We start from the raw sequence: 17,257 nt of genomic DNA, 5'->3' as shown, positions 1-17,257 counted from the left end.
CCTTAAATCATTACAAATGGTTGAACCCTTTGATAGCTACTTTCCAGTTCAAAATTATTTACATACAGCATACTAGAAAGACAACATTTTCACCAGGGTTAACTACTAGTAGGTATCATGGTTTTAAATGAAAAGTTATGATTACATTTTCCCCATTGACATTATTGGCACACATAAAACAGCTCTCTGCCTCATTGTTTTTCATCAGTTGTTGAAGACCTTTTATTCTGGCAGGCTTTTATTGTATGAAGCAGAGGTGGCCATGCGTTTCCCCACCAGCAGACAGCTCACACATAGGTTGAAGCTGAGCTGGCCTGGGATCCACTGGGTCCCAAACTGTGTCCTAAACTGCTCTCTCAGCCAGCTCCAGCTGGCATCAGGCCCTATCCAGGCCTGATTGCAGTGGCAGACTGGAGCTGGCTTGTCTGCGTTTTTTTACCAATGTCATAAACAACATCTAATTGGAGTCTTTCCATTACCTTCACACTCATGCTTTACAAGGAAGGTCCCAGCTCGCCAAGGCTTCTGGTTAAATCCAGGGCAACACCGATCACAACTTTCTCCACATGTGTTGTGTTCACATTGACAGGAAGATCTCTAATTGAGTTGTTTAAAAAGGGCGTAGAAAGGGAAAACATTAGAGCAGCTCAAAAGGAATATCTTAGACAATTGGAAAATGCCAGTCAATGTCTCTTGGTACTCTAGGGAGAAGGGATTTGCAGATGTGCTGAGTAGCTAAATGCAGAGAGGAAGGGGAAAGGCCTGGTTTAGATGTCCTGTCAACTCTGATTTGCCAAGAACCAATAGCAGCCAGGATGACATGCTAACTTGCTGGCAGGTGAATCACAGTTGATTACTGGGCAGGAGAGGGACAAGGTGGCAGGGAGGTCAGCATGGTACAAATGCAATGGCAGGACCACCAGATTGATTCTGCTAGTGTGTTTGCACTGCACTGCACTGAACACCCGACCACCTTGACTAATCCCCTTTCTTTCCCAGTAAGTAGCAGAGATATGCATGCTGGGAAGCTAACACAGCAGCTCTGGGGAGCTGCTTCTGATGTTGTCTAGTGAGCAGAATTATTTCATGTCATTTTATTGTAAGAATTTTGTTAAATATTTTGTCCCCTTACGTTTTAAACACAAAATTTTAAAGTAAGAGATATGTCCTCGATCAAAATAGCTAATGAACGCCTGGTCTCCTTTAATGCGGTCTTTGGCTTCACTTTAAAGATAGATGCAGCCAATAGAAAGACTCCAAACTGAAGATAGCTGTTCAGCTGAAATGTGTCAAACAAGTTTAACTTGGTGATATATGAAGACCTTTTTAGTGAACCAGGATTTGTTTTGTACCAACCCGTGAGTAAGACCCATTAAGCATGATGGAAGCAAACTTGCATAGCACGGAACTACGCAAATGTTTCAGCTATCTCTATTAATGCTTTTCATCTGATCTGCTGTCTTTTATGCTGCATTCCATATGGGACAGTTTTATTGTTCTCTAACTGTTTTCATTATTTTGGCATCACATCTATACCCATATGCCTTACTTAAACTAGAGGATTAGTCTAGTTTTGTATTATAATTTTGATTGTATTATAAGTTTGAATGGACTAGGGATGGGCAAGTGAGTCTATGTCAGTCTTGCATGTGCTCTTGCTTTAGTCTGTTCTGTTTCTTTTCCACATTAATCTGCTAAACAAATATTTAAATAGTATTTAAATACTTAATTAAACAGAGTTTTATCAAAATTCTAAACATATTGGCTTGTAATCAGTGTAGCCTGGAGGCATGTTTTCTGTTGGGTTCCCCCAACCCTATGGAGCAGATTTGGGGACTGTGCAGGGCACATGCGGGGGGATAACAGTGGACAAATTCCCATTGTACAAGTGGGAGTCTTTGCATTAGCTTCTGCTAGCATAATTGATTGGATGAATATAGTCCATTCTGTCTCAATGTACACATTTCTCAATGTATTTTATCAGAACATGTGCATTTCAAAATGTTTCACTGCATTTTTTCTGCATTTTGACACTTTTTTTTTTTTTAGCTAAAAGCATATCACAAAATTGAAAGAAGTGCAAAATCAGAAGGATAATTATGGTCCAAATTGTACATTAGTGTGGGAGGTGTAGATCAGGTCACTTTGCATTGGAATTCACAGAAACATAATACCTCAAGCATCCCTAGATGGGACTTGAGAAGTGAAATGTGACATCGGCTTTTATGCATATGGGGAAATAACAGTATTGGATTTCAATAGCACTGTGAAATATTAAGTGTTGTATTTTTATATATAATTTTTTACAATTGACACCCTAATTTAAATTTACATATTAATACAACCTATGAGCTGCTCTAGTTTAATAGTACAATTCTCTTCTCTTCAAAACAGCAAAAAATATCCTTAAATTTGAATCATGCTCTGTGTTTGGAAACCTATACTGTATATAGAATCTTAAATTAGGCATTTATAGTATGTCCAGATTCGAGTTGGAGAACAGGCGAGGTCCCTGAAGACTGGAGGTGGGCAAATAATGTGCCCATCTTCGAGAAGGGAAAAAAGAAGACCCAGGTAATTAGCAACATCGATACCAGGAAAGGTCTTGGAACAGATAATTAAGCGGTTGGTCTGTGAACAGTTAGAAAAAGGATGTTGTGATTACTAAGACCCAGAATGGGTTTCTTAAAAACAAGTCCTGACAGATGAATCCTTTTTTTAAATAATATAAAAATAGAGTGGCAAGATTGGTGGATGAGGGGAATGCTGTGGACATAGTGTATCTTGAGTTCAGTAAGGCTTTTGATAAAGACCCTCATGATATTCTTGCTGAGAAACTGGTGAAATGTGGACTGGACAAAGTAATTGTTAGGTGGATTTGTAACTGGTTGATAACTGATCCCAAAGACCACTCATTAATGGTTCCTCCTCATCCTGGAAAAAAGTGATAAGTGGGGTAATGCAGGGTTCTGTCCTGGGCCTGTTGTTGTTCAACATCTGTCAGGGAACTGCCATCGTCTCAGGGGGGAGAGGGGAAAAGCCGGGTGGATTACAGAAAGCCCCCAAAGATCGTGGGAAGCAGCTCCTCCTCAGCGGAGGAGAGTAACCATGCCTCCAGTAGAGAGGAGCTTCAGGGCTTGGAGGAGGTGAGGCAGTGCCAGGACCCCTTGCCTGGGCAAAGCGGGGAGGAGAAAGGTCCTCCGTTACCCACGCCCTCCTTGCGCAGTAAGCTTTCGCGCCGAGAGGGGAGGCGCAGACTGGGCATCAAGAAGCTACTCTGCTGGGGAAGGTTTAAGGACCGCCCACTCACGGATTCTGCCAGTGAATGAGCCAGCCACGGGAGAGTGGCGCTCTGGACAGATAAAGTTTATTTTGGCATCAAAAGCAAGGCTTCACAGCCAAGCAGGGAGGCACTTACCTGCTTGCTGTCGAGCAACCCCTTGGAACCCTAACAATATCTTTATAAATGACTTGGATGAAAGCATTGAGGGGCTGCTCATTTGCAGATGACATCAAACTGGGAGGGGTAGCTAATGCCGCAGAAAACAGAATCAGGATTCAAGATGACCTTAACAGACAGGAGAACAGGGCCAAAACTAACAAACTGAATTTCAATAGGGACAAAAGTAGAGTTCTACTCTTAGGCAGGGAGATCCAGCTGCACAAATATACGATGGGGAACAGCTGGCTTGCCAGTAGCACATGTGAAAAGGATCTAGGGGTCTTAGCAGACCACAAGCTAAACATGAGTGAATAGCAAAAAAAAAGCTAGTGCTATTCTAGGCTGTATCAACAGAAGTCTAGTGTCCAGATCAAGGGAAGTAATAATACCACTCTATTCTGCCTTGGTCAGACTACACCTAATGTACCGTGTCCAGTTCCGGATACCAAAATTTAAGAAGGATATTGACAAGCTGGAATGTGTTCAGAGAAGGGCAATCAAGATGACAAAGTATCTGGAAACCAAGCCTTATGGGGAACAGTTGAGGGAGTTGGGTATGTTTGGCCTGGATAAGAGGAGACTGAGAGTAGATATCATAGCCATCTTCAAATATCTAAAGGGCTGTCACATGGAAGATGGAACAAATTTGTTTTCTTCTGCTCTGGAGGGTGGGACCCAAACCAATGGCTACAAGTTACAAGAAATGAGATTCTGACTAAACATCAAGAAGGGCATTCTGATGGTAAGAGCTGTTTAAAGTGGGACAGACTCCCTTGGAAGGTTCGGTGGCCATCTGTCATGGATACTTTAGTTGAGATTCATGCATTGCAGGGGGTTGGGCTAGATGGCCCCTGAGGTACCTTCCAACTCTGTAATTCTAGGATTCTATGAGAGTTACATTCAGAACAATTATTGGCCATCACTTTTAAATTCTTACGTAACTGAAAATTCAATAAAATGCTTTTGTTCACTTATCAGCTTTTTAAAATATGTGTGTTTGTTATTGGAATGAAGTGAAAAAACCATAATTAATTGTTAGGAATTTGATTATTGTTCTTTAAAGCAATTAATTTAACAGAATTTGAAGCTCCAGGCAAAACAAAATACGTTTCAAGAAAACATGTGACTTTCCAAACCTGCACAATTTGTCACTCAGTTTTGACAACATGCATAGACATCATCACAGTAATAACCATAATTTATTTACAGGCATCTATTAAATGGATAGCATTTACTTTTATAAGGCACAGCATGACAAACATAATGGGATGAACGAAAGGATGGCCACAGGAGTTCATCTAGAGATATTTTGTAAGCATGCTGTCATACTGGCAAAAATTGCAATTCAAGTAAGAATTTTTTTAATGTAGTATTTTGCTGCTGGTGGGCTCCTTTGGGAAGAAAATCAGGGTATAAACTTAATAATATAGAAAATTAAATACCTGAAAGTCCATCTCATTCCCTACGGACTTTGTGTGGTATTAACATTGGCAACTGGTTGAGGGAGTAATCCTTACCCTAGGTTTGCTGGTATGAGTGACTGAGGATCAGGATCTCAGGTAGTCTGTGCTGATTTAAGCCCCCAAATCCACCTTAGTCAGAGATATGCTGGCCTAAATACCTCATCCCGTTCAGCTGTGGCACAACCTTCTGAGCAAAGCCTGGTGGAACATAAGCCAGCATAACCTGAAAAGGGGATATTCTCAAGGAGTGATGGGGGCAAGACTGTGGGAGGAGAGAGGGGAGGAGTGAAACTTAGCCTGGATCCTAAACCTGCTCAGCTCAATCACAAGACCTGGCAACCCAACATAAATTAAGCTGGCAAAAAGTGTGGTATAACTCAAGTTCTGTTTTAAAGGCTAGTTTTCCCTCTGCCAGGCTCATTGAATGTTTGGATGTGGCATGCTTTGATTGCTGTGTCTTAATGGGGTTGTTTTATTGCATATTTTAATTATGGGTGTTTATGTTTAAATTATGGGTTGTTTTAGTGTGCGTTTTAATTATTAATTAATTAATTAATTAATTAATTAATAATGTGAACTGCCCTGAGACCTCCAGGTATAGGGAGGTATATAAATTCAATCAATCAATTCCAGACATGCTAGAAATGAGTCATCTCCAAATCGCTGTGCAGATGATGATGATGATGGAAGATCTTTATATTCTATAAACTGCTTAGAACTATCTTGGCATTAAGCTTTATATTATACAATAATGCATGCATACACAGTGTTACACTTCTAGTTTGAGAAATAGATTTTGTGTCCTGTTTGTTTTAAGTAAATATTCTAGTTATGCTATGTCTTATTCATTTTGCTTGTTTTTTTAAAAAAAGAATGTGATTTTATTTTTTTATTTTTTTAATCTACCAAAAAAGGGACAACATAACAACCGGTTGGTTCTGTGTATTGACATGCAAGTTGTTTCACACGCTTAAGGAATTAATGTTATTCATTAGTGGTGGCCCAAATATTCTTGACCTCTTTGGGAGGGGTAAAGGCCCAGAGAAAAGTGAAATGACACCCCCTTTGCTGGCACTTTGCTCTTGCAAGTTTCATGGCCAATGGCTGCAAGGGGAGTTGAAAACTTGAATCTATCTACTAACAGTGTTACATGATGACATATTGGTATACTCTGGGGGAATGTGGTTGCTATGAAGAGTTACGCTTATCCTATTCAACCAATATCAAAATACCAGGAGCAATGGCATAAATGGCAGTATCTTCAGCCACATCGCTAATAATGAGATTTTGAAATATCCAATTTTATATAATTTCAATTAACCAATGAATTACAAAACAGATGATAGATAAACCAAGGCTTCAATAATATGCACACATACTGAACCCAACAGAAATAAGAATTTCTTCCAAGCAAGCATGCATAGAATTGAGCTGGAGAAAGGTTTCAGTATCTAACCTCTCTAAACATTAGCAATCAAAACCATATATTTAAGGATGGCAGGTGTCGGATAGGGTTGCCATATTTTGAAGAGCAGAAAAAAGGACACATTTGCTGATTTCTACTTGGAGCACTATGACGACTCTCATTTTAAAAAAGAGGACATATCCTGGAAAAAAGAGGATATATGGCAACCCTAGGAGATGCTATAATGATTTCCTTTTTAAGGTTCAAGGAGATTTGCAATATACATACATTTGTAGCTAGATTGAGTGGGCATGCCTTTGCGTGGCCATAGCAAATGCACATTCCTCCAACGGAGATGTCTTTCACAGAATAGTAATACTGCAAATAAATATAAAAATAAATTAAAACATTTCTAACTATATCACAGACTTTAGTTTAAAAAATCCTTTAAAGAAAATGCACTATGTACAAAAGTAATTAAATTGAAAACAAATCCAATGAAGCACAATTAATATGTTTTAAGTGTAGTATTCAAACAACTGTGAACTTCTAATGGAAATTTGCTTTTTAATATTTTAAACAATTTTGAAATATTTTAAGACACGTGGATTATATTTCAATTTTCAGTGGGAAATGGGTATGAATACACTGAAAACTGTTTATTATTTTTTATCATGTTCCAAAACGGACAAATTAGCTCTTCTTTCCACCTTTCCTCCAACCCCCTCCCCCTTCAATTCACCCACTATTAAAAACCTTTTCTTATGAGGTAATAATCAATATTTTAATTTATAGAGATATTTATGGACATATTTTTTAGCCAAACTTGCGTGCACCCCCACCCCCTATCTACAGCCCTGCCTATACCCCAACTGAGACTCAGCTTGCTGTAAAAAAGGTAAATGTAAAGGACTCCTCAACAGTTAAATCCAGTCAAAGGCAACTATGGGGTGCGGTGCTCACCTCGCTTTTCAGGCCAGGGGAGCTGGCGTTTGTCCACAGACAGTTTTCCAGGTGACACACAGAGGACTGTGACAAGTGCCAGAGCACATGGAAACGCTGTTTACCTTCCCGCCACAGCAGTATCTGTTTATCTACTTGCACTGGTGTACTTTCGAACTGCTAGGTTGGCAGAAGCTGGGACAGAGCAACGGGAGCTCACTCCGTCGTGGAGATTCGAACCACCAACCTTCCCATCGGCAAGCCCAAGAGGCTCAGTGGTTAAGACCACAGCCCCATCACATCCCTTACCTTGGTGTAGAAGCAGGATACTTCAGGCCTCTCTGTCTGGCGCACTCTCCCCAAGCTACGCCCCTAACTGGCCTTGCTCCCCACTCTCCTTCCATGCTTTACCTAGTAGGAATGTGTTCTTGAACTGTGACAATGCCTCTTGCCTACCCCTGAACAGTTAAGTCCAGTAAAAGGACACTATGGGGTGCGGTGCTCACCTCCCAGGGGAGCTGGGCACAGACAGCTTTCCAGGTCATGTGGCCAGCATTACTAAACCGCTATTGACACACAGAGGACTGTGACAAGTGCCAGAGCACATGGAAACGCTGTTTACCTTCCCGCCACAGCAGTACCTGTTTATCTACTTGCATTGGTGTACTTTCGAACTACTAGGTTGGCAGAAGCTGGGACAGAGGAACAAGAGCTCAGCCCATCACACGGATTTAAACTGCCAACCTTCCAATTGGCAAGCCCAAGAAGCTCAGTGGTTAAGACCACAGCCCCACCACATCCCTTACCTTGCTGAAGAGGCAGGATACCTAGGCCTCTCTGTCTGGCACTCTCTCCCCAAGCTACGCCCCTCACTGGCCTTGCTCCCCACTCTCCTTCCATGCTTTACCTAGTAGGAATGTATTCTTGAACTGTGACATGCCTCTTGCCTACCCAGATGGGGAGTCGTGTGTGTGTGTGTGTGTGTGTGTGTGTGTTGTGTGTGTGTGTGTGTGTGTGATTTTCATAGCTGGAATGCAGATCACTGTGCAAAGGTAAAAGTTACATCCACCTTTGTCTCTGGCCCTGCCCACCACTGGAATGTTTTCCCAAGAAGATTGCCCATAAGGGAATGTAGTTATGCTGAAAAAGGTTCCCTACCCCCATTGCTATTTTTATAGAAAAAGAGGTGCTGGAACTTAACATGAACGCCTCCCTTGTTCTCTTAGAATGGCAATGGCGCCTATCTGAGAGGTGCTGGAACTGATAAAAAGCCCTGCCTACCCCTATCCTAAAAGTTGTATCTTTGTATGTGTAGGTTGATGCATGAATTGACATAAGCACACAAATAAGCACACACAATATTTCCAAGGGATTGTAACCTTAAAAAGGCAAATTGCACCCAAATGGAGATTACTGCATCAGTTCATTGTGGTACTAGCTAATTCCATGAAACAATAATTTGTTTGGTTGTGTATAAATTGCCACAAAAACATGTATGTAGCAGTTATGTGCATTGTTGAAAATATTCCACCCTACATCACTGGCAGCGGACCACAATGCCACATATATAACCTAATACTCTTGTACTCTGTGTTAATGAATCTGAAATAATTATGAACATTTCGTTACCTGTAAGCAGGCATAAAACAGGTGGAACACACTCTCATTCTTTCAGTCTTTCAAGTACAAAGAGTGCAATAACATAACTAATCTGTATTAAGTGAACTTGTATTCACACTGTTGTTCTATGCAGGTGAAAACTGAAACACTGGTTGGGATCTAATGGACTACTTTAGTTTCAAAATTGGCTTCCATATACTCTGTGTAACTTTGGACCCTTTTTCATTGAACAGCTGGCCCCCATGACATATGGGGAGTTTGATGCTTGCTGGGATGGGAGTGTAAAGCTCCTGATAATTCCTAGATGGCACAGTTTGTTTGGATCCTATTCATTAATACTAGTAGCAAAAGTAACACCTAAAACAGAAACGTTGGCATCTGTGCCAAGACTTACCCTTCTTGTAACTATTGGGTCAATTTCATTGGGATCTCTATGTGCAAGCATCATTAAATCAGCATTCAGAGTCCGTATCCTCTGAAATCTCAGGCGAATATAGCGAGCTGAAGTGAATTCTAGCAGAGCTGGAGAAGGGTCATCTGCGCTTGGCCGTCCATTGATCAAAGATGTGTGAATCTACAAAGGAGAATAAACAATAGGAGTGTGTTAAATGAGAGTTCTCAGTCTTTCTAAAACCACTAGGGCTGTAGCATCCAGCATCAGGTATTTTGGTAGAGAACATGAATGCTTGAGGAATTTTATATCTGTGAATTCTGAAGCAGACTGACCTAGGCTGATGTGCTGCTTAATGTGTAATTAACCTTCAGGTTTCATACTTATCACAATTTTACAATACAATGCTCAGCTCAAAAAAAGTGCCAAGACTTGTTAAATGTGTACATTTTATGAAAAAGACATTTAGAAATACATATAATTAGATAAAATTAATGTAAATATCATCTTGCCTTTACATATAGTATCACAAATATATACACTTTGTGATAAAATGTGAAATTTCATACAGATTTCTTAAAAATCACTGATTAATGTAAAACGGACATGTTAAATTAATATGGTTCTAGACCAATCCATTCATCAGAAGTGGAGAAACAACTATGCTTTCAAAATAGTCTTTCTCTTTCTCTTGTATATGTCTCCCTTCGTCCCCTCATCATTCTAAAATTCTGCTGGGTAAACTGATGTGAGCAAATCTGAGGAAGTCTGGTGAATCCTAAAGAGGTTAAAAGGAAGGATTGACACTGTTGTTTGATACTTAGAATGACTTTGAAAGCATTCTAGCATCTAATAATGTCACACTAATCTATGGCAGATTGCAGGTAACCATTTTAGCTTTCACCATATGATACAGATAACCAAGCTATATATCGAAACTGCAAATGAGACTGTTTCCGGTAATTATGTTCTGCATTTTAGAACCGGTCTACACATGAGATCTGTGAGTGGCTCACTCCCCCCCAAAAACCCTTTAAAAATCAGGGGCCCTCAAACTGGATGGATGCAGTAATGCCATAGGAAGATGTCTTTAATATCTCTTCTCAGCAGTCTTTGCCTACAATCTGATATTAATTCTCCCGGGGGGAAAGATAGGCACTAAACCTGTTTTCCTAGCAAGACTAGCTTGTTTGGGACATTTCAACCACAGTCAAGGTCCATGGCTAAAGGGTTAACTCTCCAGCACCACTGCCCCATTCTGATTGATCCTATTGGCCCTCTATCCACATCCTCATTTAATCCTCCCCCCCAAAGGTGTGAAATCCAATCATAGCACTCTCCTACATGTAGCTTGGCTTAGGGAACAGTAAGAAATGTTTCACATGAATGTGTCTTATTTCTTCCATTTCTGGTTATTCAAATGTTAGGCAGTAAATGACATTCCACATGCAATTATGAAGACTATCTGTATTCCTTAATGTCTGGTTTCTTCACTTGTCACAATGGAAGAGAAAAATAAACTTATATGATTCCTGCTTTAAAGCTTCTGAAAACTCAAATTCTATATTTCTATTTTTAAAATCATACATATGCTCCTTTTAAAGCAGCATAACCATATGGTAGCTCCATGAAGGATTTAACAAAACATTTCTCCCCCCCCCCCTGCTCACAGTTTTGGTATTTAAAAGACGATATTCTGCCAGAAAGTCCACTGAGTACAGTCACTCCCAAGTTGTTTCTGACATATAAAAAATCCCAGCTGTTTGGCTATGCTGCTCAAAGCATTCAAGTTCACTTATTTTTCAAAACAAATGACATACTCGTCTGAGGGTTTTCACTGGTGCCTTCTCAAGAGCTTAAAAAATGTGTATATTTACTGAGAGGTCAGATTCTGTCTAAAACCCTAAATACTTTTTTGGGGGGGGGCAGTTTCTCCATTTGCATACCAAAACCACTTAGGCGGGGGGGGGGGAGGTGTGTCATCTGAGATCACAACAAAGACCGTCCTTGCACATCACATTAAACCATAGTTAACATTTAAATGTAAAGGGTAAAGGGACCCCTGACTGTTAAATCCAGTCGTGAACGACTCTGGGGTTGCGGCGCTCATCTCGCTTTACTGGCAGAGGGAGCTGGCATTTGTCCGCAGACAGCTTCCAGGTCATGTGGCCAGCATGACTAAGCCTCTTCTGGCGAACCAGAGCTGTGCATGGAAATGCTGTTAACCTTCCTGCCAGAGCAGTACCTATTTTTCTACTTGCACTTTGACGTGCTTTCGAACTGCTAGGTTGGCAGGAGCTGGGACCGAGCAACGGGAGCTCACCCCGTCGTGGGGATTCGAACCTCCGACCTTCTGATCAGCAAGCCCTAGATTCTGTGGTTTAGACCACAGTTTACCTATGGTTTAATGTGAATAAGCAGTGTGCTGCTACCCACTGCTCAACAGTGCTTTGTTTCTTCCCTATTCCTGGCAATGCCACACCAAGGAAAAATAAAAGCACAAAAGCTGCCCTGTCATGTTGTCCAAACACTGATTCGTGATTTGTTTTCCCCAATCAAACTATGAACCGTAAGTCAAGATCAAACTTGATGATATGTTTGGAGAGAAACAACCGATAAGCCCAGGTTTGGATGAAATGACAGGACTAGGCTTGTGGCCATTTCTCCCATCATGGTGAAATCAGACGTGGCGGGCTGGGGTGGGTGGAAGCAGGGACTTTTGAGCTTTTTTCATCAACATGCTTTTTTTTAAATTCACAGTTAAACATTTAGCAACAGATCAACATGATGTGTGATTGGGGTGACCCTTAGCAAATAACTGCAATGCTGCTGCAGTTACTTGACTTGACATGGTAAAATTTCCAGTATGATGTGGTTGTATTCTTAACCCTGCTGTTTTTATACGGTCTGACCAGGAGCATTGTGGGATACCTTGTGGCATAGCTAGTTATGTGCAATGCGAAAATATGGACTTTAATATATATTGCCTACTTTATACAGCATTCAGAATGTGTAGTAAATGATTTCTGGCTATCTTAGTACATTAATAGTTTATTTAACTAATGATTAGACTCCATTCCATTGACTACTAATGAATACAGAATTGAACTGCTTAAAATGCACTGCTTTAAACCCACAGCAAAATGTCAAGTGCTGTTCATGTCATATTCTGCTTCAGCTAACTCATTCCCCAAAGAGGATAGGCAAATGTCAGCTTAATGAATTGTTTAGCAAATACTGTTATATGATGGACAACTTGTACCTCACACAACTTAAGCTAAAGTGAAGAACTTCTTTTTCTTCAGCAAGTCACTTCCTTCAAGCTACTTGCACCTGAAACTTAAAATTGCTTCTCTGATATATCCTTTTTCTTCTACAGTAGTGCAATTCTTGCATTTTTCATTTTTGAATGGAAAGTAATTTGTCAGAAAAATGTCTTTTGTGAGATATTTAAAGAGATTGTTCAGTGTCAAAGGAGTGGTTATTAATAAATCACAGTGTAATAAGAAATTCAATTCCCTTAAAGTATATTTGTCATGCACCTTTTTTCCTTTATTTCTTTTCTTTTTTATAAAAAAAGCCTTTATTACCGCTCTAGCTAAAACAAAGCCAAAATATTATAGGAGGCTGAAGCTTTCAACAATAACTACGCATACAAGAGACCAATAGGCGTTTGAGTAAACACGTATGATTCATTGCAACATTATGCAAAAACAGTATGTAAAAAGCATAACACATATACCATTTGCTAATACTGCTTCCATTTGGAGATGCTGCTTATACATTTAAAAAACAACAACAACCCTGAATTCTGGAATGAATTATATAGACTTAATAAAATCAAATGTTTTCTAAACCTTGAAGAGATGCTTATTGCTGATACTGCTAGCCTTTTTTTTTTTCTGAGGATAGATGGAAAAGTCCTGTTTTCCTGCTCACAGACCAGAAGAAGGGCCTGTTGGGAAATGTGGTCTCTTGATTTAGATGTCCCACTATATAGGGAAAGAATTTTTGGTTTTGTCTAAGAGGACAATCTTAAAGACATTTTAATTTGGGCATGATGCAGGAATCCAAGACAAACATGCAGTTTGGATTGAAAACCTAGAGAACATGTTTGAAATCATTACAGTCTTTGTGCTTTAGGCTAATGTATAACAGAAAAAAATATAAGCAACAGGCAGAAATTCAACAAGTATGGCTTTGCTGCAATTTTTTCCTCCTTGAAGCTTTCCCCTTTACATGATCACGCAGAGAAGGAATCTGTGACTGGGGACATCAACATGCTCTAACAGAATTTTGCATTCTCCTAAATGGCACCCAAAAGCACTGCTAAAATTGTGGGAATTATAATAGCAGTATATGTTTGTTTCATTCCTGCTTCACATCATGGGCAAGGTCCCGCAGAGCAAACTGAATGGTGAGAAATGACCATGTGAAGCAGCCTTTGGTGATCTCACATTGTTATTAGGCAAATGTACCACTTACCCTTATTGCAATGTATGATTCAAAATAGTGGTTGATAAGACGGCAGAGAGGATGGAAAGGTATGAGCAGAGTTTCTTTGTAATCTGACTTCACATACGAAACATCTGTGCAATAGGTTCAGTACTGACAGCTTAAAGTTGGAGCAAGATCTGTATCTGAATCACAACATCCTGTTTCATTCCAGTTAAAATATAAACCAGAGAAACACAGATGTGACAGTTTTCAAACTGGAAATATTCTATGTCATGAATTAAAAAAGGGAAAAGATACATAAGAAACAGAATATTCTTCATAGGAGGAACCAGGCATTCAGACCATTCATGCTGTGCTTGAAGCTTGGCAGTAGCTCTAAGCCAAGAACAAACTCCTGCTGCGTGGCTGGGGATGAAGAGACAAGCTCTGCCACATCATAGCACTATTAATCCAACATGTATAATAAGACAAATTCTTAATAATACTTAGCAATGGGAACAACTTTACCATCTATCACTATTTTCTCAAGCTAGGTACCATCATTGTATAAATGTTATACATCTGAACTAGTCACTATAGTTACAAAGGATTGCCTTTAAAGAGCCATCTGACAGGCAAAAAAATTCAGCAGGTATTGTTTTTTCAGGCACTCTATTTCCATGTTAGAAAAAGTTATTGGATTTCTAAATATCAGGCAGCTGTTAAAAACTGTGGAGCTTCTGTCAGGAAAACTAGTGCAAGATCTAACAAGTATTAGCTTCCAAACACAAACGGAACACTCTACTTATGCAAAATGATTATAATATACTATGTTGAGGAAAGACGCCTCTCTTTCCCACTGTCTGCACTTGTTTCTCACAACTTCCTTTTATCATTCAGTGAAAGGCAATAAAGCAGAACCTCCAGCCTTTCACCACAGGGATTTACTGAGGATGCCATGTCAGGTGATATCTGTTGATAAAAGATAGGATTCTTTACACCAGCTGGCAGTCTGTTTCAGCAGATACAATTCAACATCATGTATCATGATAAGCTATACTTGTTGAAATTTCCTCTTCTATGCATGGGATTATGGAGGAAGCTAGAGAATTCCAGAAAAACATCTATTTCTGCTTCATTGACTACACAAAAGCATTTGACTGTGTCGACCACAGCAAACTATGGCAAGTTCTTAAAGAAATGGGAGTGCCTGATCACCTCATCTGTCTCCTGAGAAATCTCTATGTGGGACAAGAAGCTACAATTAGAACTGGATATGGAACAACTGATTGGTTCAAAATTGGGAAAGGAGTACGGCAAGGCTGTATATTGTCCCCCTGCTTATTTAACTTATATGCAGAATTCATCATGTGAAAGTCTGGGTTGGATGAATCCCAAACCGGAATTAAGATTGCCGGAAGAAATATCAACAATCTCAGATATGCAGATGATGCAAGCTTAATGGCAGAAAGTGAGGAAGAATTAAAGAACCTTTTAATGAGGGTGAAAGAGGAGAGTGCAAAATATGGTCTGAAGCTCAACATCAAAAAACGAAGATCATGGCCACTGGGCCCATCACCTCCTGGCAAATAGAAGGAGAAGAAATGGAGGCAGTGAGAGATTTTACTTTCTTGGGTTCCATGATCACTGCAGATGGTGACAGCAGTCACGAAATTAAAAGACGCTTGCTTCTTGGGAGAAAAGCAATGACAACCCTAGACAGCATCTTAAAAAGCAGAGACATCACCTTGACAACAAAGGTCCGTATAGTTAAAGCCATGGTTTTCCCAGTAGTGATGTATGGAAGTGAGAGCTGGACCATAAAGAACGCTGATCGCTGAAGAATTGATGCTTTTGAATTATGGTGCTGGATTAGACTCTTGAGAGTTCCATGGACTGCAAGAAGATCAAACCTATCTACTCTTAAGGAAATCAGCCCTTAGTGCTCACTGGAAGGAAGAAGAAGAAGAAGAGTTTGGATTTGATATCCCGCCTTTCACTCCCCTTCAGGAGTCTCAAAGCGGCTAACATTCTCCTTTCCCTTCCTCCCCCACAACAAACACTCTGTGAGGTGAGTGGGGCTGAGAGACTTCAAAGAAGTGTGACTGGCCCAAGGTCACCCAGCAGCTGCATGTGGAGGAGCGGAGACACGAACCCGGTTTCCCAGATGACGTGACTACCGTTCTTAACCACTACACCACACTGGACAGATCGTGAAGCTGAGGCTCCAATACTTTGGCCACGTCATGAGAAGAGAAGACTCCCTGGAAAAGACCCTGATGCTGAGAAAGATTGAGGGCACAGGGAGAAGGGGACGACAGAGGATGAGATGGTTGCACAGTGTTCTCGAAGCTACTAACATGAGTTTGACCAAACTGCGGGAGGCAGTGGAAGACAGGAGTGCCTGGCGTGCTCTGGTCCATGGGGTCACGAATAGTCGGACATGACTAAACGACTAAACAACAACCACACACATGGGATTGCAGCCTGAACCAGTTGTGAGATTAGTCCTGCAAAGGTTTTGCTTAGACTGATGAAACAGTCCATTTCCCACCCTATTCACAGTGGAATGAATGCCAAGTATTCTATATTTTTCCTAGTTAATTTTATCTGATCACTGAGCTCTGAGTGCACAAAAAAAAAACAACAAATAAATATCAAGGTGTTTGTCATATTTTTGAGGCTTCCTCTCAAGTATTCTCCAAGGCCTCACCTCAGAAGCTACCTCAGCCAATTAACTTTCTAAAATCCAGTCATGCAAAATTCTGAAATTCTATTCCATCACTATGATTAAAAGGCAGAGTCTGTAAGGGGGCTTTATCTCTCACAAAAGGTAGCTCTGATCAATTTTTTTTATGTGTGTGCATTGGTGCAAGGCTGTTGACAGATAAGAGGTTTACTAGCAGGTAGACCTTGACAGGTTGTAACTGTGTGGTCTGAACATGTCTTCTCCTTTCAATTATTACATATCCATCCTCCATTCCCATTTTTTCAAAGTGGTCATGTGCACAGGTGCTTGTTTGTCAATGTACACACATTATTATTTTTTAACTAAATTGCACAAAAACAAACTTTACCAGCATATTTTGCAATGAGGCAAAATTAAGGGTTGTGAATTTGGGGTGGGGTATATAAACAAAACATTGATTTCTAAAATCTCATTTTACAATGAAATCAGATTTCTTCAGAAGACCTCTCTCGGATCCAACACTGGAAAGCTGGCCAAGAAAGTCTTCCTTCCTTCCTTCCTTCCTTCCTTCCTTCCTTCCTTCCCTGGTATGCTTCTCACTTTCAGCAGGAGGATGGTTTTCTAAATATGCAATCCCTTTTTGGATATAAGCCATGATGATCACATGATGCAAGCATTTTGTAAATATTTAAAAACTTGGAGAAAGCTGCAAAAAAACTTTTCTCTCCATAGCCCCAATTCAAGTATGAAATGGACAAGATTCTAGTCAGTTTCAGGTAGCTCTGCCAATACTGTGTGTCCCCCATCATTCTTTCCTCCCTTTTTGTCCTTTACATCACCACCTCTCTTCCCTTCCCAATTAATGTTT

General features: G+C 40.2%; 1 protein-coding gene across 7 annotated transcripts in view; it reads right to left on the bottom strand.

The window, feature by feature from the left end:
* LAMA2 (laminin subunit alpha 2) overlaps window positions 1-17,257 on the bottom strand; it is a 372,288-nt gene that overhangs the window by 228,087 nt on the left and 126,944 nt on the right. For all 7 annotated transcript variants that reach the window (XM_081187598.1, XM_081187601.1, XM_081187602.1 and 4 more), the window contains exons 5-7: window positions 9,267-9,446; window positions 6,599-6,688; window positions 480-597 (exon numbers count right to left, since the gene is read on the bottom strand). In XM_081187598.1, the coding sequence (XP_081043724.1) occupies window positions 480-597; window positions 6,599-6,688; window positions 9,267-9,446 (388 nt within the window). The remainder of the gene's footprint in view (window positions 1-479; window positions 598-6,598; window positions 6,689-9,266; window positions 9,447-17,257) is intronic.

The sequence above is a fragment of the Podarcis bocagei genome, assembly GCF_964188305.1.
Source record: "Podarcis bocagei genome assembly, chromosome: 3".
Taxonomy (NCBI): domain Eukaryota; kingdom Metazoa; phylum Chordata; class Lepidosauria; order Squamata; family Lacertidae; genus Podarcis; species Podarcis bocagei.
Note: the sequence above shows the minus strand (reverse complement) of the source record. Positions and strands in the feature narration are given on the sequence as shown.